The following is a 23,010-nucleotide window of genomic DNA, read 5'->3' as shown; positions in this document are numbered from 1 at the left end:
TGCCGCTGTTTCTGTCCCTTCTGTCTCGCCGTAGCGTCCCCAGGAGAGAGCGGCATTGTGCACCCCCCCCCCCTTAGCGCATGCGCCATCCCACATTCCCCCGCCTGGCGGCTACGGAGCTGCCGCCGCTTCCCCCCTCCCCGGCCCCGCTCCCCGCCGAGGAGGAGGCGGCGCCCCGCCCCCCGGTAAGTGACTGAACGGGGCCCGAGCCCCCCGCCCCCTGCTCGGGGGCGCGCGCCAGCCTCCGCCTCGCGCCCGGGCCCCGCTGTCCCCGCCCTGACCCGGCCCGACCCGACCCGCGGGGCACGCGCCGGGCTCTGCCCCCCCCCCCGGGACCTGCCCGCGTGGGGGGGGGTGCGCGGACCGGCCCCCTCCCTAGCACCCCTGGGGGGGGTATGGACCTTCCCCCTCCCTAGCCTCCGTGTGTGGGGCATGCAGCAGTCCTGGCCCCTCCCTAGCACCCCTGGGGCGGTGCATGGACCTGCCCCCTCCCTCGCCTCCACGCGTGAGGGACATGTACCAGCCCCTGGCTCCTCCCTAGCACCCATGGGAGGAATGCGGGGGGGTGCATGGACCTGTCCCTTTCCTAGCTTGCACATGTGTGGGGTATGCACGAGCCCGCCCTGGGGACCATGCACCTGCCCACATCGCCCCTATGCACCACCCCCTCCCTAGCCTCTGTGTGTGTTGGGGGCATGCACCAGTCCTTGGACCCTCTCCAGGCCCATGGGGAGTGAATGGACCCGCCCTCAGGGTGCATTGTCCTGTCCCCTCCTGAGAACCCATGTGCATGTATGGACCTGCATCTTCCTAGCTTCCATGTGTGTGGGTTGTGTACCAGCCGCTGCCCACAGGGTGCACAGATCTGCCTTCTCTCTAGTGCCCATGGGGAGTGAATGGACCCGCCCTCAGGGTGCATTGTCCTGTCCCCTCCTGAGAACCCATGTGGGTACATGGATCTGCCCAGGGTGTATGGATCTGCATCTCCCTAGCTTCCATGTGTGTGGGTTGTGTACCAGCCGCTGCCCACAGGGTGCACAGATCTGCCTTCTCTCTAGTGCCCATGGGGAGTGCATAAATACATCCCCTCCTTAGCACTCACCAGTCCCTGCTTCCGGGATGTATGGACTTGCTCCGCGTTTTCTAGTTCCTGTGCCAGGCTGGCACATGAATCAGACCCTGTCCCAGGGATGCATAGACCTGTCCCTGCCCCTTCCCCCTCCCCAAACAGCTCCTGTGCTAGGCTGGGGTATGCATCAGTCCGTGCCCAGGGTGTATGGATCTGCCCTCCTCTCTAGCTCCCATATTCTGTATCTTGCTTTGCATGCATCAACCTTTCCCTTCCTTGGTTCACATGCTTTATAGCCTTTTTAGGAGGCATGCATTATTCCTTTCTCCTTCCCCCACCCCTTCTGTGCACTGGTTCTGGGGTGCTCGTGTGCCCCATGTTACTTACATAACTCGATCCTGGCCCTTACCATTCATTAAATGGAGAACAGCGTGTGTGTCTCATCCTGGGTGCCCAGGCTGCTGCAGGTGACTGGATGTTGGACTGGCACACGTACGGAAGTAGAGTTTGTACTCTCTTCAGCAGGCTGAAGCATTAAGCATTAATGGTTTGGGTTGGGTATAAGTCTCTTCATGAGCTCGGTCTTAGCCATATTGTCAGCAGCCAATTGCCATTCAGGAATCCTGGACTGACCATTGCTGTTTCTACTGTTTGGTGCAGAAAGCTGCCTCTTGTTCCTGTGCTGAATGATGAATAACATTGTCCTAACCAGAGCTACACTCTGAAAAGCTGACATACGGTTTCCAAAGATCTCTTCCAAATTTCCTACCAGCGGCTCATCTCCACCAAAGAGAACTCTAGTGTAGACAAGCAACGGGCAATACCATGCTGCATAGCCCCCCAGTGATGATATGATGCTTAAAATGCTACCAGTCACCTATGTGGTCACTCCAAATACAACTGCTATCAGCAGAACGGAACTGGTGGTAGCAACAGTGGGGAAATTACACTAATAATTTGTTCCTAAAGACAGAGCCTTACTGTCTGTGTCAGAGGTATTTCCCATTGTCAGGCTGAAATCTACTTGGGTTGCAGTAGAGGTTACTCCCTCTGCAGTATAAGCCTTGATTGCAGAACATTGGCACAGCACTTACAGGTTTTGTTTCAGAAGGCGAGTCTGTTGAGACTATTACAAGGCTGGCTCTTAATCAGATGAAACATCTTCCAAGTATACGGCAGAAACGAGTGTGATTTGCTGCTCTGAAATGCAGTTAAGGAGGCAACACTTGGTTGAAATGGGTGAATTGAGAGAGCAGAGGAAGCTAATAGGATTTTGAGCTCTGGGTATGCCTGTTGCATATTTTGCATTATCATAGGTTTTGCATCATGTCTGTCATTCAGCCCAAAAGACGTCCAGGGCTATTACTTGCATCTGTTCTATGAAATGAAACCTTTGCGTCTCTTATGCTTTTGAACTATTTAATTTTAATGATATTTCAGGGAGTGTGTTGAGAAATAAACTACCCCAACCCTTGCCAGATCCTCACAGCTGTACTGTATTCTTAGTGACTGCTGAATATGGTGCAGAGGAGCCTTGCAAAATGTGATAATAGATCATAACTGAGGTTCTTGAGCTTGTATTCTATAGACCACAACTTCTCAGAGCATCACATGGATCACCTCCCTTGCCACTGGTTAACAATTCTGTGGTAACTACAGCAGTTGTTTACATGGAAAAGAGTTCTCATGAACAGTAATGTGCTTAGCTGTTTAAATGTTGTTTGGCATCTGCGAAAAAGGACAAGCACAATGTGGCTAGCAAAAGGTTCCATAGTTTGGCTTATAAGAAGGGGAGTTGAGAGGAGCAGGGCATATGGTACAAAGTCATGGGCATGAAACTTTGTGTTTTCACTGGTTATTTGGGGACATGGATTATGGTTAGGATGCACTGTTGTGTTAATGCTTTTTTTCTAAGTGCTGAAATAATTTCCTTGATGGCTAACAGTGGGGTTTCGTTTTCTCATAGGTTTGTGTTATTAGAGTGGTTCTTTTTGGTGTGAAAGGCTCCCTTTTGAAGCAGCACATTCATTCATCGCTTCAAGCACCATACATCTGACTTGCTAGCTTGAGAACCATGGCAACAGAAGAGAAGAAACCAGATGCAGAATCCACTAAAACACAATCTACTCCTTCCTCCTCAACCAATCAGACCAAGGTGCGTGTAAATCTCAGAACTATATCTCCTCCTGTCAGTACACATGGAAGTTACTTGCATCTTTTACTGGCAAATTTACGAATAGTACTGGGGTATTTAAGAAATTGAATTTTAATAACTTACATGAATTAAAAGAATTGTTCAAGATTTCTCCTAATTTTGTTTAGAGCCAAGAATATGCTATGTGCTTTGTGGACAAGACAGAGAACAAGATTCCTGCCATTGCTCGAAAGAGCTTAGTTTTGATACAGGTGGATAATGTAACCTTCAACATGTATAACGGAGGTCCAGTGTGGTTTATTGAACTTTGCTAGTTTGCAAAATTAATTAAAGAGAATATATCACAAAATGTGTAAATTTTGTTTTATGGTAACACTTCAGAGTATTCATAAATTAGGCATAGTATATTTTGTAACTAATGCCATCACAGTAGTAAGACATTGGTGTGACACTAGTATCAAATCTTTGCTGAGAAATGGGGAGACACTGCCAGGGTTTCTTGAAATAATAAACAGTGTTTCCAGTTAGCCAGGAGGGAATTATGAGGTCTGTTAGAAGTATGGTTTCTTTAATTATTTCTACTGCTAATTATGATTTCCACAATTATTACAATCAGGGTCAGATTGGGGGAATGTTATGGTATCCTACCAAAGCCTTCCAGCAATCCCAGAGTAGCTGAATATTTCTGCTGAAAAGATCACCAGTGAAATAGCCAGTGCTGGTATGTAAAGGTGACTTGCAAAAGGTTTAAAAAAAAAAAAAGAAAAAGGGGCCTTGTACCCTTTTGTGTTTTGTGATATTTAAAAAAAGCCTAAAAGAGTCTTATCAAGAAAATATTTTAGTGCTTTCTGCACTAGCAATTCACCTCTTATCTACTACCGTTGAACAGTTCTAGAGCTGCTGGAGAACTGGTGAATTTATTATCTCAATAGAGAGAGGAACAGATTGCAAGTGACTTCAAATTTTTCAGTGCCTGTGAACATTTGGGAGAAAGGATGCCTTTGTTAAAGACCATGGCCCCATCAATAAGGGTGTGAGAACTTGCAGCGCCCCTCTGAAACCCCTTGCCTAAAAAGTCCACCAGTAAAACCAGGGAAGGTTGGATTTGACATTGCTGGTATTTAAAATGAAAAATTGTGATTGGTGGAGGAGCTTTTCAGGTCTTCATTTTAAATCATAAAGAAGCAAAAAGGCTCAACCCCAACTTTTAAAAATCCTTCACAGGTCACTCCATTGAGTTCAATGGTTCATTTCACACTTCTCAGACTTCTTGGGCCAGCTTCATTCCTGGTAGCACTAACTTGGCTGGAGTTACACCAAGGATGAATTTAACCCATTGTTTGAACATGTCTCTGTCGGCTCAGGAAGACAGGACTGGCTCAAGTTTCCTTCATAAACATAAGGGCTAGGAACTTAAAGTTTTAAAACATAAAGGGTTAAATCTGGATTGCCATCCAAGTGCAGAGCACTGCACAGCGGCTCAGTCTGATACCCCAGTTACAACTGAAACGCCGAGTTAAAGCTCCGGTCATCTTACTTGTGTGACTCTCTCTTACAGCCGGCTCCTGTAAAACCAAACTACGCTTTAAAGTTCACGTTAGCAGGACACACTAAGGCAGTTTCATCAGTAAAGTTTAGTCCCAATGGAGAGTGGCTGGCCAGTTCCTGTAAGTATTAGTCTTCGTTAATTCCTTCCCATTATCTGAATTGTGCACATGTGAACCTCCTGTTGGGAGACAGGTAGAGGGCTAATCTTAATGAACAGAGATCAGAAGGTGTGGGGATATAACCACATGGCTTGTTTTTTAAAGGGACTCTCAAAGCTGGCTGTTTCAAAGTTTGACCCATGTTAATGTTGGCTTTTATGTCCTGTTGTCCAATATGCTGGATCTTCCTCTGCCTGGCTTGAAGGGCTTGAGATGCTAAACTTGTGCTACTGAGCCACTTTACAAAAAACAATGCAGAGTTACACACTGATTGTGGATACATGTGAAATTAATCCTTGTGCAGAGGGGCCCCGTGCAGCCCTCTGCACCACTTAAACTTTGGTCTTTAAATTGGGGCTTGCCTGACATGAGCGACCAGCGTGCATTCTCTGCACTGAGGTGGGATTCACCCAGAGGGCTCCTAGCTCTCCCTCCCCTCCATTGGCATTGTAATATAATTGCATCTTGGAGAGTCTGCCTGTTCCTTTCTTGTAAGTAGCCGGGTGAAATGTACAAGACTGACACACTTGACAGGTTTTTTGCCTAGAACTCAAAGCCCACCTTGATATCTGTTTAATCTTTTCTTTGGTGACCGTTGCAACTGCCTGGCAACTTCCTTTTGAATCAAGTGCCACATAATTGGTCACTGGTTACCTAGAGGGGATTGACGAGGAAAGAGGCAGTTTAGAGGAACAGGACTGGAGGTGATGGAGATGGCCACTGAAATCACCATGGCTTCTAGAAATTGGCAGTAATTCTAGTCTTTTCCTTTATTGTGACTTGCCTTTATATGGGCAGTATACTCCATAGAAATTAACTTCTCCCTCTTCATAGTACCTTCTAGAAGTTAATATCTCCTCCCTCCCCGGACAGTTCTCTAACTTTTAACACCTGGCAAATATCAACATCTTTTTCTTCTACAGAGCACAGGCTAACATGATCATGAGTAGTGGGTTTGTTTCTCACGAGCAGTAATGTCAGCCCAATTTATGGATCAGGTTTTGCTCTCTCTGAGGCAGAAGTGTTTCGGTGTGTCATGTGACATGGTAACTTTTTTTCTCATTGGCAATACATTTATTTAAAAAAATGAGAAACTAAAGGTCAGTGCTTGTCAAATACATTACACTGGATCCAGTGTTGGAACTGAATTAGTTGAGACCATTTACTTTCAAGGCAGCATGTGTAATCTCAACTCCTGCAGTGTTTACGCCCTACCTTATGCATTTAAGTCTGTACTTGATGGTAAAAACTGTAATGTGTTTGCAGAAAAGTAGCCAATGCGCTTCTCTCTCTTTAAGGGAGCGAGGTAGCTATTTTTAGTGCTGCTTGGTTAGTAATTGGGAATCTTTTCTCTTTTTAGCGGCTGACAAACTAATTAAAATATGGGGAGCATATGATGGCAAGTTTGAAAAAACAATATCTGGTCACAAACTGGTAAGTACTGAACTCTAAAGAATATTCTGCAGTCTAAATAGCTGTCCTTTCAGACAGCAATTGTAATTCAGTATTGCATCTGGGGCTTGCATAATGGGTTAATATGCTAGCTTTCACCTCCAGAAGCCTTCGTATAGTGGTTTAATTCATGTAACAGCAAATTGTTTGGTCTCATCTGAGGGTGGGGTTTATTTGTCCCTATGGCAACCCCTCATCCAACCTTGTATGATGATGGTGGCCTGGGCCTGGAATAACAGGGATGTTTCAGGTCAGGATTGAGAGAGATGGGCAGAAACCTGTGGATTGCTGATACTCAGCACCTAGATGCACAGTGTTTAGCCAGTGTGAAAGTCATTGCCTTTGTGAGCACTAACACTACCTGTTTGAACAGCTGAGCTTCCACCTAGGAAAACTACATGGTATAATGCTCTCCCTAGAGGATTTGCTTTAAATTTTGATCAGAATGGTGCAGGTTTTTTTTTTGTTTTTTTTAAAAGGGAACCTGACATTTCTCATGGCTTCACCCACTGAAATTCAGGAAATAAGAGCTAATGTTTGAAAATGAAGAAATACGTTCCAAAGTACTGAAGTCGAGTTTTAAAAAGCGACTTAGATCAGTGCTTCTCAAAGCTGGTCCGCCGCTTGTTCAAGGAAAGCCCTTGGCAGTCCGGGATGGTTTGTTTACCTGCCGCATCCGCAGGCTCGGCCGATTGCAGCCCCCACTGGCTGCGGTTTGCCACTCCAGGCCAGTGGGGGCTGCGGGAAGCTGCGGCCAGCACATCCCGTGGCCTGTGCGCTTCCTGCAGGCCCCATTGGCCTGGAGCGGCGAACTGTGGCCAGTGGGAGTCGCAACTGGCCGAACCTGCGGACGTGACAAGTAAACAAACCGTCCTGGACCACCAGGGGCTTTCCGTGCACAAGCGGCGGGCCGGCTTTGAGAAGCACTGACTTAGGTAATACCTGTGTCCCGTTCACTTCCAATGAGACTCAGACTCCTAAATCTCACTGAAAGTTAATAGGATCCAGCTGCCTAAATGACTTTTGAAAACATGACTTAGGCTCCTAAGTCACTTGGGTGCTTTTGAAAAATCTTACTGTGGGTCATTTCAGGCAGACAGTAGGGGTGAGCCTCTCTTCAGGGAGGGGGAAGGAAATCAATCTAATCCAGCTATGTGTAAGTTGTTGTTTATGAACTTCAAAAAGAGGACCAGGTCCAAGATTAACTAGAACTGCTGGTTGAACAAACCACTAGGCTCTTGCAATGCGAGGCTCAGCAAATTTAAAAGCTTCCCTGAGTCATTGGCTATCCTGTGGTAAGAGGAAGATGTGTTAAAGTTGCGGTGATCCATTTCTACCCTGACTTTCCCAAGTTAAGGTGACCTTGCTTTTCTCTCTTTCTGGCTTCAAATATGAAACTGTCTATGCTTTGCCTGTTCTGGAGTGAATGAGCAAGCAAAGCTCCGTGTTAAATTGCTTTCCTTTGTTTCAGGGTATCTCTGACGTAGCATGGTCATCAGATTCCAACCTTCTTGTCTCTGCCTCCGATGACAAAACTCTCAAAATCTGGGACGTGAGCTCGGTAAGGGTGGGGCTTCAGTTCTCTCTCTTCTCCCGGTCCTCTCTTGGGGCATCTTAAAATGAAGATTAACTTGACATGGAACATCTGTCATTAACTTTTCACCAGTGATGCAGCTTGCTTGCCTTCTGTATTGGCAATTAATATAAGCTAGTCCATTTCACTTTTGTTCCTAATCAGTTTAACTGCCTGGTTCTCCTGCACTATGAGAATGGGACAGGGTTGGGGTTGGAAACACCGTGTTTCTGTTTTGCTTAACTGTTCCTGTCCCATAAAAACATGAGAGATTTTTTTTCTTTTATAGAGGCCTAGATTTGGGGTAGAAATTTAACCTGACGTTGTCCCTTTATCACAGTCTGACTAGTCCTGAATGTAGGTCACCATGGGAACTTTGAAGGGTGGAAAGTTACTGGTAAATCAACTGTGTATATTTTACTAGTAATATTTTAAATTAAATGAATTAAATTATTCAGGGCAAGTGTCTGAAGACACTGAAGGGGCACAGTAACTATGTCTTCTGCTGCAACTTCAACCCCCAGTCCAACCTCATTGTTTCAGGCTCGGTAAGTGAACACACTCTCAATGAAGTACCTGTCCTGTACACCCTGCAGAGGTCTAGACCATCTGAATTCTTCTATGCATAACATGTAATTAAATGAAGTCTTAAAGGGGAGAGATGGTAGCATCACTACTATATTGGCTGTTGAGCCATGGTCAAAGCCCTCAGCCCAGCTGTAGAAGTTTGGGCCTTCACCCATAGCACCGTAAGTGTTGGCTATAGGTCTAGCTCCAGATGTTCCATCTGGCTTCACTAGCAGTCAGCATATCTACATTCACTTCATTGCAAAGCCTTAAGTACTGAGGGCTGTTGTGGCATGAATAGCTTGGGAACTAGAAGCTCCTTGTATCTTTGTAGTTCAGATTCTGTGATTGCTCTGGAAGATACCCTTATCTTTTTCAGGGATTATTTGACCATTTCATGCAAACCATGGCATTACTGAAACATTGCTTCATGACAATTTCAACAGCTTGCTGTGCAGCTAGGAAGCATTATGCACCTGGCTTGTGAAGGGACTTGGGAATAGGACTCTTAGGATCTCTTCTCACATTTCTCCCAGCTCGCTGTGTCACCTTGAGCAGGTCATTTAAACCTGAATTATTTTGTCTGTAAGCTAGGGATAAATACTAGCTTCCTTGCATGAATATTTGAGCTTAACATTCATAAAAGTCCTTGTGATTGGCACGGGAAAGTTCCATGAAGTGCAGAGCATGAAGGCTAGGATTTAACTCCTTTGAAGATCCCCACACTAAGTGAACAGTGCTAAGTGACTAGCGGGGAAGATGAATTCCATTAAAATCTTGGTTGCTTCTAAGCAGAAATAAGTCTGTATGCTTGAGGAATGTAGTCATGCATATTTCTTTCCCCTCCCTGTTGCAACCTGTTAATCTGTTCATGCTGGCTGGGCAATATGGCTCGGGAGTGAGCGCATTTGAAAATCACTGTGTGACTTTGTCCTCTGATCTTCAGTTCGACGAAAGTGTGAGGATATGGGATGTGAAAACAGGGAAGTGCCTCAAGACGCTGCCTGCGCATTCTGACCCAGTTTCAGCTGTAAGTGCCTTGAGATACATTAACATGCTGACATGTTTACCTGCATCTAGCAGGGCTTTTTCCCCATTTGCAAAGAAGGGAGCAGTGTCTCACTGTTATCTCTGTCTGCCGCTTGGTGAAGGACACAAAATGCCATGTGATAACTTGTAAGGATCTTAATGAACATGGAGATGTCACTGACCCATACTTACCACTCGAACCCCAGCATGGATTTCTGCTTCTGGGCATTATAACAGGCGGCATCTGCTATAAAAGCACAGATTGTGGGGACTACTCCTGTCTGCTCAATGAAAATCTGAATTTGCTATACATCTGAGTTGCTCCATAACTTTATCATTATTCTAAATCACTTCAGGAGGTAGAACGAGCTAACTTCAAAATAAACTGAATTTAAAATCTCATCCATTCGTGGATGAAAGTCACTAAACCATGAGTGGTTTTTTGTTTTTTGTTTTTAAAAATCCATTCATGGTAGGGAAAACAAAGTGTGCAGCTCTTAACAGAAATGAAATGTTACTAAATGAAAGCAGAGGTGAGCAGAATTCTAAGCTTCAGACATTTTAAGCTATGGCTGCTCTGGACACACAGATCTGATATTAAAATGGAGTATAGTCCACAATCCTTACCAGAAATTGATCTTACAAACCCCCTCTCCACCACCCTCATGGGTGTGTTTCAGTACTTGCTATTTAAAATTCACTTTACTGGGGTTTTGCGAGAAGCTCATGGGTGACTGAAGAAAATAAATGGACCAGACTGAGGTGTGCACGTAACTATAATGCAATCTTCTAGTATGGTCTCGCTACTGTTAGCAAAGTTCCTCATGACATTGGAGCAGTGAATCAGTTCAGGTCTTAATGTTTCAAGAGGCCTCTTAAAACAGTCTAGTAATTGTTATGAAAACTTACCAGCTAGTCTCAATCTCTTTGCCCAGCCATTACCCTGCTAACTGAATTTAACTGCAGCTGTTTGTATTCAAGCTGGAAAAAAAAAATCAGGCAAATGCAAATGAGGCTTTAGAATTTTGCAAGGCTGACATACAGTAGAATTTCCAGAGTGCTTTTTTTTTTAACCTGATATGTCTGAACTTTCTGTGCCCATCATTACGTTGTTGAACTCTTGCCACCCTCCACATGAATCGCAGCATACTAGTTTTGTCATAATTGGGATCCAACATACTACTTGGGGGAGAAATAATTTTCGAATGTGACTACTTACTCTTCATAAACATGAATACTGCTATTTTTCCCCCATATGTAAAACCACAGGTGCATTTTAATCGTGATGGGTCCCTGATAGTGTCAAGTAGCTATGATGGTCTCTGGTAAGTGGTTATTTCTTCAGTAACATTTATTATGTGCCATAGCCTTCTAGACTCCTTACATAAAAATAACTTTAAAAATGTAGATTCTTTTAGTTTTTCACTTATATCATGACTTTGAGGTTAAAATGTAAAGTTCTAAGTTGAGACTATTGTCGCTATGGAATGTATTGTATTGACTAATGTCTGTCTCTTTTTTTGTTAAAGTCGAATCTGGGATACTGCATCAGGACAGTGCTTAAAAACACTGATTGGTAAGCAGGCAAATGTGTGTTCTTGATTCTCTCTGCTGTATTATCGTATAGAATATGAAGTACTCAGCATGACTTTGACTGCCGTTAGGTGGTTTTCTTATTGGCTTTGGTTTCTCTCTTTTCCTTCTCCTAACACTGTCCTCTTCATACACAACCATCCTTGCAGTTGATTTTTACGGGAAATATCCTCTCTCACATGTGTAGGAAACTTTCTTAGGCTTGGAATATTGTCCAGTGTGTGCTGACAATAAATCAAAGTGCCTGTACTACAGGGTTTTTCACTGGTCATTGTAGTATTATGCCTGGCTATGCATTGGCTTTGAACTGCTATGGCAAAAGTAAGTCTTATTTCACTTTCAGAAATGATAGCTACATACTCCAGTGCAATCAATAGCACATGGCAGTGGGAGAAGACTAAATGTGTTTACAGTTTAGGATTGCGGGTGTTTAAAAACTGATGCTCTTCTTAAGACAGTGGGCAGCCTGTTGAACAGTGCATGTCATGCCTCTGATTACCAGATTCTAGTGTTAACATGAAGTGACATAGGCAAAACTACACCTTCTGGTGTTCACAATGGACAGACTTTAGCAGTAGGGTGTGTCTTAGTGTAATGGTTTTATGACTAAGGCCCTAATCTTGGGATGATCTTCAAATAGTTGCGGACAAGCCAGAGTAGACATAAGAATGGCCATACTGGGTCAGACCAATGATCCATCTAGCCCAGTATCCTGTCTTCTGACAGTGGCCGGTGCCAGGTGCTTCAGAAGGAATGAACAGAACAGGGAATCATCAAGTGATCAAATCCCCTGTCACCCATTCCCAGCTTTAGCAAAAGTCCTATTTGTTTAAGAAGAAAAATTACTGGAATGATATAAACACTCAAGTATTATGTTATGCCTGCTGTATTTTGTTTTGATAACCAGACATTTTGCTGCAATAGGGGAGGGATAGCTCAGTGGTTTGAGCATTGGCCTGCTAAACCACTGAGTTCAATCCTTGAGGGGGCCACTTAGGGATCAGCACTTGGTCCTGCTAGTGAAGGCAGGGGGCTGGACACAATGACCTTTTGGGGTCCCTTCCAGTTCTGTGAGATTATATATATATATATATATATATATATAGAGAGATATACCTAATATTTTAATATTACATTCATTAAAAAAAAAAGACTGACAATGTAAAAGTCAGTGACTACAATTCAGAAGACTAAACAAGTGCTGTAGAAATTGAGTCCAGTCGCTTTAGCCTTGAACATTTTACAGGCATTAAACGTTAGTGCAGTACTATTTGCATACTCAAAACACATGCAAAATTGTGGACTGTGCAAAGTAAGCTAATTAAAGCCAAAATTGTGGTGGAAGCTCAGTATTGCATGTTCCACAATCTCTCAAATGAAGTAGGGCCTTACTTCTGACTTACAGCCACGCTGTGGACTATAGGGAAGGTTGATGCAGGAGTGGGAAGGTTGGGTAATAAGACGATTATGGAATAATACAATGCTAGCAAACCAAATATTCTTCCTCTTGAACTATTTCACATTGCCAGTTTCCTGTATCTCCCATCAGTTTGCTTGAAGTATAAAACAGTAGCTGAACAAAAACTTAAAAACTAATCTTGAAGCTGGCTTTTGTAATCGGCGGTAGATGTGTTTTGTCACAAGAAAGTCTTTGTCCATGGGAGAAATATTTCATTATATTCTGTGTAACACCCTTGTATTTCCAATACAGATGATGATAACCCTCCCGTGTCTTTTGTGAAATTCTCTCCAAATGGCAAATATATACTAGCAGCAACTCTGGACAAGTAAGTTTTCAAAAATACATTTAAAGTACATTCATCAACTTCAAATGTAACCGTTTTTATGCTATTGTAATATTCTTATGATGGGTAAACTCAATACTTACCATCAAATTTCTATAATCCAGTCCTCTGGGAATTATATTGTCAGAACATCAGCAAATTTCATGCAATTGGCAGTCTTAGCACTGCTGTTGACATACCCCTGTGCACTCTTAGCTTTGCGTCTTTTCAGAGCCTTCATCATGAAGTAGTTCCTTGATCAAATGGTTCTCTTACTGTAACACCATGAAAGGCTGTGAGTCTCTCTCTCTCTCTCTCTCTCTCTCAAAGGCAGCAATGCTAAAATAGCTGTGCATACAAAGCAGAAAAGCTGTGCAGGGAGATTGGTTCTATTGAGAGTTCTCCGACTGGAGTATTTCCAGTGCCACTGGTTAGCAAGGACCAGCCACTCTCCTTTCTCCACCCTTAAGTATTAATTGCTGCTGCTGTAATGAGACCCTCCCATCCCTAAGTCATAGGGTGATGAGCTAGTTATCTATGAATGTCTTTTTATAAAAGACATTACAGGATTGTTCCTTCTCTTTTCATCCGGTGAGTGCAAGGAAACCCAAAATTAAGGCTATTTTGCAAGCCAGAGCAGGGGAGTCAACATTGTTGCCTCATACTTGAATATGGGTGGGGTTTTTGTGGTCTTTTTTATATGTGTGTGAAAGAGACATACCTGTCTCAAACCGGTGACTAATTTCACTTAGGCTACCAAATAGAATTTGAACATTGCCTCTTTTGCCTACTACTGACTGATTTAAAAAACTCTCATCCCATTACACAATCCCTGTAACTACTTAGATGCAGGACAGCATGTGGTTCTGGCTTGGTTTTGCTTGGTCCAAAGTCTGTATCTTGTAGTATGTGTTAGCTCAAAATGTGGGGGACGAAAGGAACTGAATGACAATTTTCAACTCTGTCGGTCACATACCTCATCATAGCGTCTATTCACGTGTGAAGAGAAAAGGACTTGACAAAATGCATTTTTAAAGACTTACTCCATATTTTTTTCACAGAGGCGAATACAAGTGGCATGTAAATAAAGTCCAATTTTTGGGTTAGCTGAAACTCTGCGTTCCCAAGCCAGACTAAAATGACTAATGTAGACTCTGGGAAGCTCTAGTATGGAAAAACTTTTATGTACTAAGAAATCATGACCAGTGAAATAAAACAAAGCCTAAAATCCTTGTTCTCCTTTTTGTTCTCTAGCACTTTGAAACTTTGGGACTACAGCAAAGGAAAGGTACAGTCACAATCTCTTACTATAAAGTCCTAGCTAGGTTTGTAGCCTGCTTTGGATGGTTTCAAATAAGGTTAAGCTTTTTCTCTGTCATCTGTACAATATAATTACTATAAATAATATTTATTACAGCCCTTGTTCTATAGTATGCATCTGACAAAGTGGGTATTCACCCACGAAACCTCATGCTCCAATACGTCTGTTAGTCTGTAAGGTGCCACAGGACTCTTCGCTGCTTTTACAGATCCAGACTAACACGGCTACCCCTCTGATACTTGTTCTATAGTAGTGGACTAAATGGGATCATTTTAAAAGTTCCTTTACATTTTTATGGTGCCCAGAGACATTGAATTTTATGTTTCTTGAACTGGTAAATTGTTATTGCCTTGTTTTTTCTGTGGGTGGAAGTGACAAATTGGGGTCACCCCCCTCCCCCCCCCAAAGTGATTGGTTAGCATTCTAGGGCAGAGATGCCCTCTGCATCCTTTGCATGAGTTGATGGGGGTGGGAAATGTGCACAGATGTATTTAGTCTACCCTGCAAAGGGAGTTTGTCCTTGACTGCTAGATATCATATTGGCAGCTGCGCTTATGGTTTTTTGCCTTTTGTTTTTCTCTTCCAGTGCCTGAAGACGTACACAGGTCACAAGAATGAGAAATATTGCATCTTTGCAAACTTCTCCGTCACTGGTGGGAAGGTTGGTGATTACTGAGCTGCTTTTAGTGATGTGGGTGCTTTTGAGGATTTATTTTTCATCAAAATTAAAGAGATGATGCAAATCTCTCTGGGCCATAAATAGCTGAGTTGCCCTTAGTGCAAAACTGTTCTCACCCTGGGGGGAGCCCAGTACAGCAAGTGCTATAATTAATGTTGCAAACTTCCAAGCAATGAGGAGGGATTGTAATAGAAGCAACGGTCCCAAGGTTTCAGTCTCCTGGAAACTTTACTTGCTGGGGGCTTGGTCGAAAGGGATCATTTTGGGGGAAGTTTTAGCAAACTCCATTCAGCTGTGTGAGTGCTGCAGGGTACCTGTTTGCCACAGGTGCCAGTGTAGGCTCAGTGCTTAGAACTGTGCCATGTTTAATGTACCCCAGTAACGTAGGGAAAACCTCAGTGATGAGCAGCCATATTAGTTCATAATACAGCACCCGCTTGTTACAGATTGTGCGTTGCTGTGTATGAGTCTTCGTTGAGATGCTGTCTCTAGGACCACAGCATCCCTGTGCAGGAGATAGAGCTTTCTTGAGGGGCCGTTCTGAGATTCCTCCGAGAACTAAGATCCATCTTAAACCACACCCCCTTCTGCTTCAAGGGCTAAGCCCACTTCTTCCATCAGCCTTTTTGGCCTTTGGCGTGGCCTAGTGGAAGGAGCATTGGACCAGGGTTCAAGAGACCTGGGTTCTATTTCTATCTCTGCCACTGGCCTGCTGGGTGAAATTGGGCAAGTTACATCCCCTCTCTTCCCCCTGGCTCTGTGTCTCAGTTTCCCTATCTGTAAAATGGGAATAATGATTCCGACCTCTGAAGTGCTTTGAGAACCACGTATGAAAAGCACTGTAGAAGTGCTGGATAGTGTGATTTAAGACACAGAAGAGTACAGACATATGAAAACAAACCTCAAGGCCTACCGAAACAAAATACTCTACTGCATGCACAGTTCTCCTCCCCCTGTGGGTGAGGGAGAGAGAAAGAGAGAATGGGCATCAGTCATGTGTTAGCAACATGGCTAACACATGACTGATGTTAGCCGCGTTGCTTGATGCACAACTGGAAGGCACTGAAGTGCTATGGTGATGAGGGTGGTATATGAACCTATATAGAGGAAATAACAATTAAAGTGGAGTGGCAGGAAAGACTAAAATGGCACATCAATAACTATTTCCCTCTGCATTTTTTCCAGTGGATTGTGTCTGGTTCAGAGGACAACCTGGTTTATATTTGGAACCTCCAAACAAAAGAGATTGTACAGAAATTACAGGGACACACAGGTGTGAATCTGCTTTTTGTTACACTGATCTTGATTAAGCATTCCTTAACTGAATAAATAACCCGCACATAGCATTTAAGGTTAATTTGATGGTGTGAATTGGAAATGTCTGTTTTTAGTGTTTGTTTAGAATTTGACAGATGGGATTTAGTATAAAAATCAGCCTGCATGGGGCATGATTAGGACACATGGTGTGTTTTCCCTGACACTTGATGGGCATTTTTACAGGAATTATTGTCATATCAGAGGCATTGTTTTCCTTGAGTTATATGGAAAGAAATGGGCCACGTTTTTCACAAGTGTTGTGTGACATGAGGCTCCCAAGTCACTAGTCACTTTGGGAAAACCTTGGCCATTGGCTCCTCCCAGAGCTGCTCTTGTCCAAGGACGAGTTCCAGGTAAGCTTGAGTCATCTTTAGAGACACTGACCCCATCTGCAAAGAGTCTTGAACACTTAACCCCTGCCCCTACAAACGGTTAAGCAGATGCTCGACTTTACTCACATGAGTAGTCAGGGGCATAACCCATGTAAATAGAATTAGGCGCGTGCTTAAGTTTGGATGATCAGTATCTTAGGGCCAAATCCTGCAGATTTATGCACCTACTTAACCTTGTGCACTGAGCGGCCCATTGAAACAAATGGGACCGTTTGCAATCTGTAAAGTGAAGCATGTGTGTAAGTCTTTGGAGGATCAGGGCTTTCAATTGTGAGTTTGGGGCACTTGTGGCTTAATCAACTATCTGCTATTTGCTTTGGTGGGCTTTTCTCTGTCCTCATTTACACCAAGAAACCCTAGGCATGCAGTGTAGTTGGAACATGGGGTCTGTCTGGTTCTTTCCTATAGTATGCTGTGAAATAGTTCCCTAAGTTCGGCCTGTTTGTAATATTGTATAAACTTTCACCCACTCTCCAGCTATTAAACTCACAACTGGTGTAGGCCCACTAACATTTGTATTCATAAATCCATCATACTCATATGTCAGTATCTGCTGTTGAGAGAGAACCTGGCCATGTCTTATGATGGGGCAACTCTGCTCATTTGAGCTGAAAATACCTGATGATGGTATAAATGATGACATCTGTCTCTCTCTCTCTCTCTCTCTCCTTTTTATTTAGATGTTGTGATCTCAACAGCTTGTCACCCAACAGAAAACATCATTGCATCAGCGGCACTAGAAAACGACAAAACAATTAAACTGTGGAAGAGTGACTGTTAAACACTTTCAGTATCACTTTAGAGACTGTCAGGAAAATTGTGGTTTTTAAAAAAAAAAAAATAAAAAATCCTCCCCCCCCCCCTCACCTCCATGAAAATAATGATGATAAAACCTAGGTTGGCAGGAAACCTGAAGAATATTTTGAGAAAGCGGTTTCTGTTAGTCTTGATCCAAAGAGAATGTCTTAGCTTGTTGCGAGAGCCGGGCAGTGTGGTGGAAAAAGAGGCAGTCTCTCCTTTTTGTGCCTGATCACTTGGCAGACAAATGGATTGTTCTAACATCGCATTAGGAGTATCAGCCTTGAATTGGAAGCCCCCGAGATACTGTACTTTGTGGTGAAGGTGTCATTGCTCCTTGGCTGTTTTGTTGCTGCTTAAGGAGGAGCTGTCGGTCTGTTTTGTAACAGTAAGTTAAGTCATAATACTAGAAATACTTGGATTTTTTTTAAATGTCTAATTTTTATTTTTTTAATTTTTTTTTCAGACCGGTAGGTTCTAGTCTCAGAAGTTTCTCGTTATTGTTTTGAATAGGAGTGCTGCATCTTTAAGGATGCCTCATTTTAAACACTCAGCTCAAACTTTGTGACCAAATAAAACCATCCAGTTCCAGAGTTCCCTTTCCTGCCCCAACTTCAGACTCCTGTGGTGAAATATCTACTCTTACTTCTGTATAGTTGCCGACCTTTCGTTACTTGTGTTCAATAGATGCTGTTATAGAACAAAGTTACAGCTTTTTTTTCTGTTAACCATTAAAATGATTCCTGCTTGTAGTTGTTCTCAGCATATTTTACATTTTTTTTCTCTACTGGAAAAAAAGCAAGTTCACAAAATATTGTAAAGTTATTTCAGTGTAGGGAAAAAAACAACCACCTCAAGCAATTTTGTATCTTGGAAATCTATCGTATCGACCTGTGTTGCTAATAGCATGACTCTGTAACTATTTCAGCGTCGCTATGTCTTTTTCTCTTTTTTGTCACACTAGTGTGGTATTGACACATCCAAACCAGAACCATACGCCATAATAAAAAGGTGGGATTTTATGTGTACGCTGGTGGTGAGAGTGCACTAATGTGAAGTGTCCGTGTCCCTTCAGCTCACAAGACTGCCTCCAAAACCAACTTTTTTTTTGCAGCCCACTTCTGCTGTAGAAGTTTTACCAGATCACTGACCCCAATATTTTATAAGAGAGGCTAGAGTCCATTTTGTGGAGGGAAGAGATGATGAGCAGAACTCCAGTCCAGATGCACTTGAAAGAAGCCAGCAGAGATAGTTACGTGGAAAGAGTCCTCAGCTTGAGGCAACACGTGTAAACTATCACAGGGACTAGACCAGGGTGGCCGACCTGCACCTGAGGAGCCAGAATTTACCAATGTACGTTGCCAAAGAGCCACAGTAATACGTCAGCAGCCCCCTATCTGCCCCCCTGCCCCGCCTGCTGGCATCCCCACTGATCAGCATCTCCCTGTGCCTCCCACAGTGTGCAGGAGGTTGGGAGGGGGGGTAGAGAGGGAATGACAGGCTCAGGGAAGGGGACAGGAAGAGGTGGAGTTGGGGCAAGGCCTGTGGCAGAGCCAGGGGTTGAGCAGTGAGCATCCCCCGGCACACTGGAAGGTTGGCACCTGTAGCTCCAGGCCCGGAGTTGATGCCTATACAAGGAGTCGCATATTAACATCTGACAAGCCGTGTGTGGCTCCAGAGCCATGGATTGGCCACCCCTGGGCTAGACTTACCTAAGGTGAAAAGAATTCTGGGCATTCTGCTGCCCTATATATAGGGGAGGTAAAAGTCTCAACTGCTAAATAATCATTGGGTTAAAGGGTTACTGCATCTTCCAGCAGGCAAAGGGGAGTTTGAGAACTAGCTGGAGATTAGTCTTGACCATTTCCAACAAAAAAGCCTAGTAGCCAAAAGTAGGCAAACACCTGCCATAAAATAACTCATCTCAAACCAAACCTTGGTTGGGCAGAAGATGTGAGAATTTATTTTGACCAGGGTGTTCCTTCTGACTGCACTTTCTGCTCTTGTGGAGGCAAAAGTGCCCAATTCTGGCAGCCCCATTTTTGCATCGAATCTTAAACTTTCAAATAAGTAGTGCAAACTCTTTGTGTTACCCATGAGAAGGGATTTTTCAGTTAGTAGTGACAGGCAGAGAGTTTTAACCATATTGAGGATTGCCTCTGCCAAGCAACAGTGCAAGAGGGTACAGGGCACTTAGAGAGGAGTTGTTTCTTTGTGTGGATGATCTGAAGGGGAGAGGGCTGTGGAAACTGATGTTTAACACCTTCAGTGTATTAACTTCCCAGTACAAAGTGTGCACCTGCAAAAGTTACTTTAGAATTCAGCTATGCCTGAGCTGGCTTTCTGGTAAATACAGTGAATCCCATGTGTAAGCCTGCCGCTCCTGGGAAAACAGCTGCAGAACAAGCTCTTGACTGAGCAGGTTTATAAGACAGTCTGCTTATAATGGAATTTTCTGAGTAATCAGCTTTAGTTTAGGGGTAGAGGTCCTGTCAACTTTTTCATGTAGTCCTCTTTTTTTTTTTTTTTTTTTTTTAAACTAAGTGAGAGTAGTTTAACAGGCTCTCAAGAGTCAGGTTCTTCACTAAAGCACCTAACACAGCATGGACCAGTGGAAACAACCTGATGCAGAGTGGGCCCAAATCTGAAACACTTGGTGATGTTGGCATGTGGCTTACTAGCTTCTCCACTCCTTGTTCAAATTGAAGCTGAAAGCTACATATTTTAATTTGTACCATCTAGGATGATGAGACATTTAAGGGTCAATATTTTTTCCTGCATAAATACAGGGTTCAAACTGGGCTGTTAAGCCAACCTTACTCCTCCTCTGCGTGTTTTCTCATTGCAGTCACTCATAGCACTGATCCAAGGGAGCACTGTGTCCCTAGTTAGATTCCCCCCACTTTGGAATTGCTGTGTGTATCAGTAACGCCATGTAACAAGAATCCTGTGAGATTCTGTTCCTATAAGGTGCTATTCGCACAGTCTAATGTAATTTCTTGAGGTTCTTGAAATAAAATCCCGTTTTTTGTGCTATGGAGAGTAACATTTACTCTTGATTAAAAGACTTGTCATGTTCCTATCGCATTCTACTTGCTGAACCTACACTATTAAATGCTATTCCAAAATGTTGAGTCACTATCTTTTAACTCATTATGGTAAATACCTAGTAGAGTTTCAAGGCGGCTGATTCAGCTAGGGTGTACGGCTCGCTTGCTGATTGTTTGCATGCCAGGGGATTCACATGCAACAAGCAGTTTCTCCAGCAAGGGCTTCCGTTTAGCTCATTGGGATTCTGCCTGGAATAACAAAGTGTGTAACTATAGGACCTACCCCTGATTTTGTAACTGTAGCTTCTGTTTGTTCTTAGCTCTTTGGCACGTGGTAAGTCACTCGTAAACTGATTGCTAAAAGTTTGAGCACTAAAATCCCTGCTAGTCAATGGGAACTGCAGATACTCAACACCTCTGAAAGTTAGGTTGTGGTAGGTTCCCCGGCTGTGAAATAAGGAACATGTGCCCTACCCACCTGTCTTGTGAGCACCGCATGTTGAACTCAGAAGGAAAGCACTGCAGAAATGAGAGTATTAACCCCCAATCTTCTAATAAACCCCTAATCTTCGGACCCAGCCCAGTGCTACCATCCCTGCCTGAGGGGCTAAACTAAGTAATAAAAGGGATAACTTCCTCCTCCCTGGAGTGTAGTCTCTGAGACAGAGTTCAGATGTTCACTTTTACAGGCTCCAGCTAGGCAGGTGTTCGTCAGTTATGATGATCCCTGCTCCAAAGAGCTTGCAGTCTAAGCATAAGATGAGATAGTTAGAGAAAGATGGGGGTAAACAAGGAAACAATGAGAGAATACATATAGGGTTTGGGACTGAACAAGCAGCATTTGGGATCTCAGCCAAGTCAGGATGTTATCAGACAAGCCTCTGCAGCAAATTTTCTCCCTCCCCAGCATTGCAGAGCATGCTGTCCACCTGGCTACTGCCCTTCTCTGTGCACAGAGCATTTCAGAAGGGCTGTGTGTCCATTTTCAGCATGTGACCTAGTTGGACAAGGAATGGCTGTAATGACATGTCACGTCCAAATCAGCATTATGACATGATGGTGCATCACAATGTAATAAATGCTGCGTTGTGCGGATCTTGAACATTGTTTTGAGAATTCGTGAATTCCCCACAGGTCTTGTGGGGCACAGAGTTGTGCTCTTGGAAATACAAGGCTGCATGTGTGTCATCACAACCATGATTTCTGAGACCAAAACAAAAATGGTTTCTTCCTTAGTTTTTCATTAAAACTCCTGGGTTTTGTCATCCTCGCCAGCCTGATTTAGAATGAGCTCGACTCCTCCATGAATGATCTAATCTCTAGTCAATTATTAAACTGTATGTAGTCTACTGGAGTCTTCCAATGGGGTTTAGGTCTTTTAAAAATATTTCAGATTTTCAACCACTTTTATTATTTATATTATGGTGGTGCCCATCAGGTGCTATGCAAACATGAGCAAAAGAGAAAATAGTCTAATACCTAGCAAATGCTGATTGCAAACAGGACCGGCGCTAGTGTTGTTAGTGCCCTAGGCGCAGGGCCATTTCGCCGCCCCGCACGCTGGTCCACGGCTCCACTGGAGCTGCCGCAAAATGCCGCCCCCCAATAATCCTGGCGCCCTAGGCGATTGCCTAGGCCGCCTAAATGGAAGCGCCAGCCCTGATTGCAAATTGTGAGCAATGTGAAATATCCTTTATTGTGCACCAGGACTTCATCTACCTAGAAAATGATTTTTGCAATGATTTTTTTCCCCATTTTTTTTAAACCATCACACACATCCAGACACTGTATCATAGTATGATGATATAGTTACATGTAGTGGGTGAGTTACACCGCACTATAAAAATGGAGTAATTTCTTTGATGCAAAGTCTCAGTTTTCATTGTCAAAATGAGATTAACATATCATTAACATTTATTTCTGTTTTCAAACCGTGGACGTGATAATGCATAAAACCCACTCCTGACAGAACTGAAAATCAGCAGGAGAAAATGGCCTTGCTGAGCTAATTTACTCTGCGGTTTTACTTGTGGTATTTATACGATACTTTGACTTCATTGCTGCATTTCACAAATGATCTTTTTAGTGGTGATATAGGATTATGCTAAACCAAACAGCCTTGTCCATTGCAATGGCTATTGTCCTCTACTGGCCTATGACAGAGGAAAAAACAAAAAACTTGGTTAGATGCCACGAAGTAAGTGGCAATGCCTTAACCATATGCGTGTTGTAAAGGTCACTAGGACCTCTTCCATCCTTATCAAGGGGAGTGCTAACCTTCTCTCCTTTCATACAACACAGGAACACAACACAGGCCCTAAGCTTTTAAATAGCCGGAATATTAAAAATTTATAAGTTATGGTGATTTCAGATATACAGTCTAAAAGCAATTAAATAGCATGAAGAATCAAATAGTAATATTTTAGCTGATTTTAAAAACTAATATGTATTGACTAACCTGGGATTGTCCTTTGGTAATGTGATTCAGAAGCCAAATAATTCAATAAAGCGACTAAAACTAGGCT

At 43.4% G+C, this 23,010-nt stretch overlaps 1 protein-coding gene and 1 non-coding gene across 3 annotated transcripts; one reads left to right on the top strand and one right to left on the bottom strand.

Annotated features, from left to right (window-relative positions):
• The first annotated feature begins 89 nt into the window (after positions 1-89).
• Positions 90-18,463, top strand: WDR5 (WD repeat domain 5). 2 transcript variants are annotated; one of them, XM_050926990.1, is made up of 14 exons: positions 90-185; positions 3,036-3,224; positions 4,783-4,891; positions 6,291-6,364; positions 7,854-7,943; positions 8,414-8,503; positions 9,469-9,552; positions 10,821-10,876; positions 11,081-11,127; positions 12,856-12,931; positions 14,183-14,216; positions 14,836-14,910; positions 16,114-16,201; positions 17,318-18,463. In XM_050926990.1, exons 2-14 carry the CDS (start codon positions 3,144-3,146, stop codon positions 17,416-17,418), a joined length of 1,005 nt encoding a protein of 334 aa, XP_050782947.1. In that variant the 5' UTR covers positions 90-185; positions 3,036-3,143; the 3' UTR covers positions 17,419-18,463. The 2 variants fall into 2 exon arrangements, with proteins under 2 accessions (XP_050782947.1, XP_050782949.1); XM_050926992.1 differs by lacking the exon at positions 9,469-9,552.
• A 4,193-nt stretch (positions 18,464-22,656) lies between these two features.
• Positions 22,657-22,784, bottom strand: LOC127036321 (U6atac minor spliceosomal RNA). The gene has a single exon (XR_007770085.1). It is a non-coding gene; the product is annotated as a U6atac minor spliceosomal RNA (small nuclear RNA).
• Positions 22,785-23,010: the final 226 nt, after the last annotated feature.

The sequence above is a fragment of the Gopherus flavomarginatus genome, chromosome 17, assembly GCF_025201925.1.
Source record: "Gopherus flavomarginatus isolate rGopFla2 chromosome 17, rGopFla2.mat.asm, whole genome shotgun sequence".
Taxonomy (NCBI): Eukaryota; Metazoa; Chordata; order Testudines; family Testudinidae; genus Gopherus; species Gopherus flavomarginatus.
Note: the sequence above shows the minus strand (reverse complement) of the source record. Positions and strands in the feature narration are given on the sequence as shown.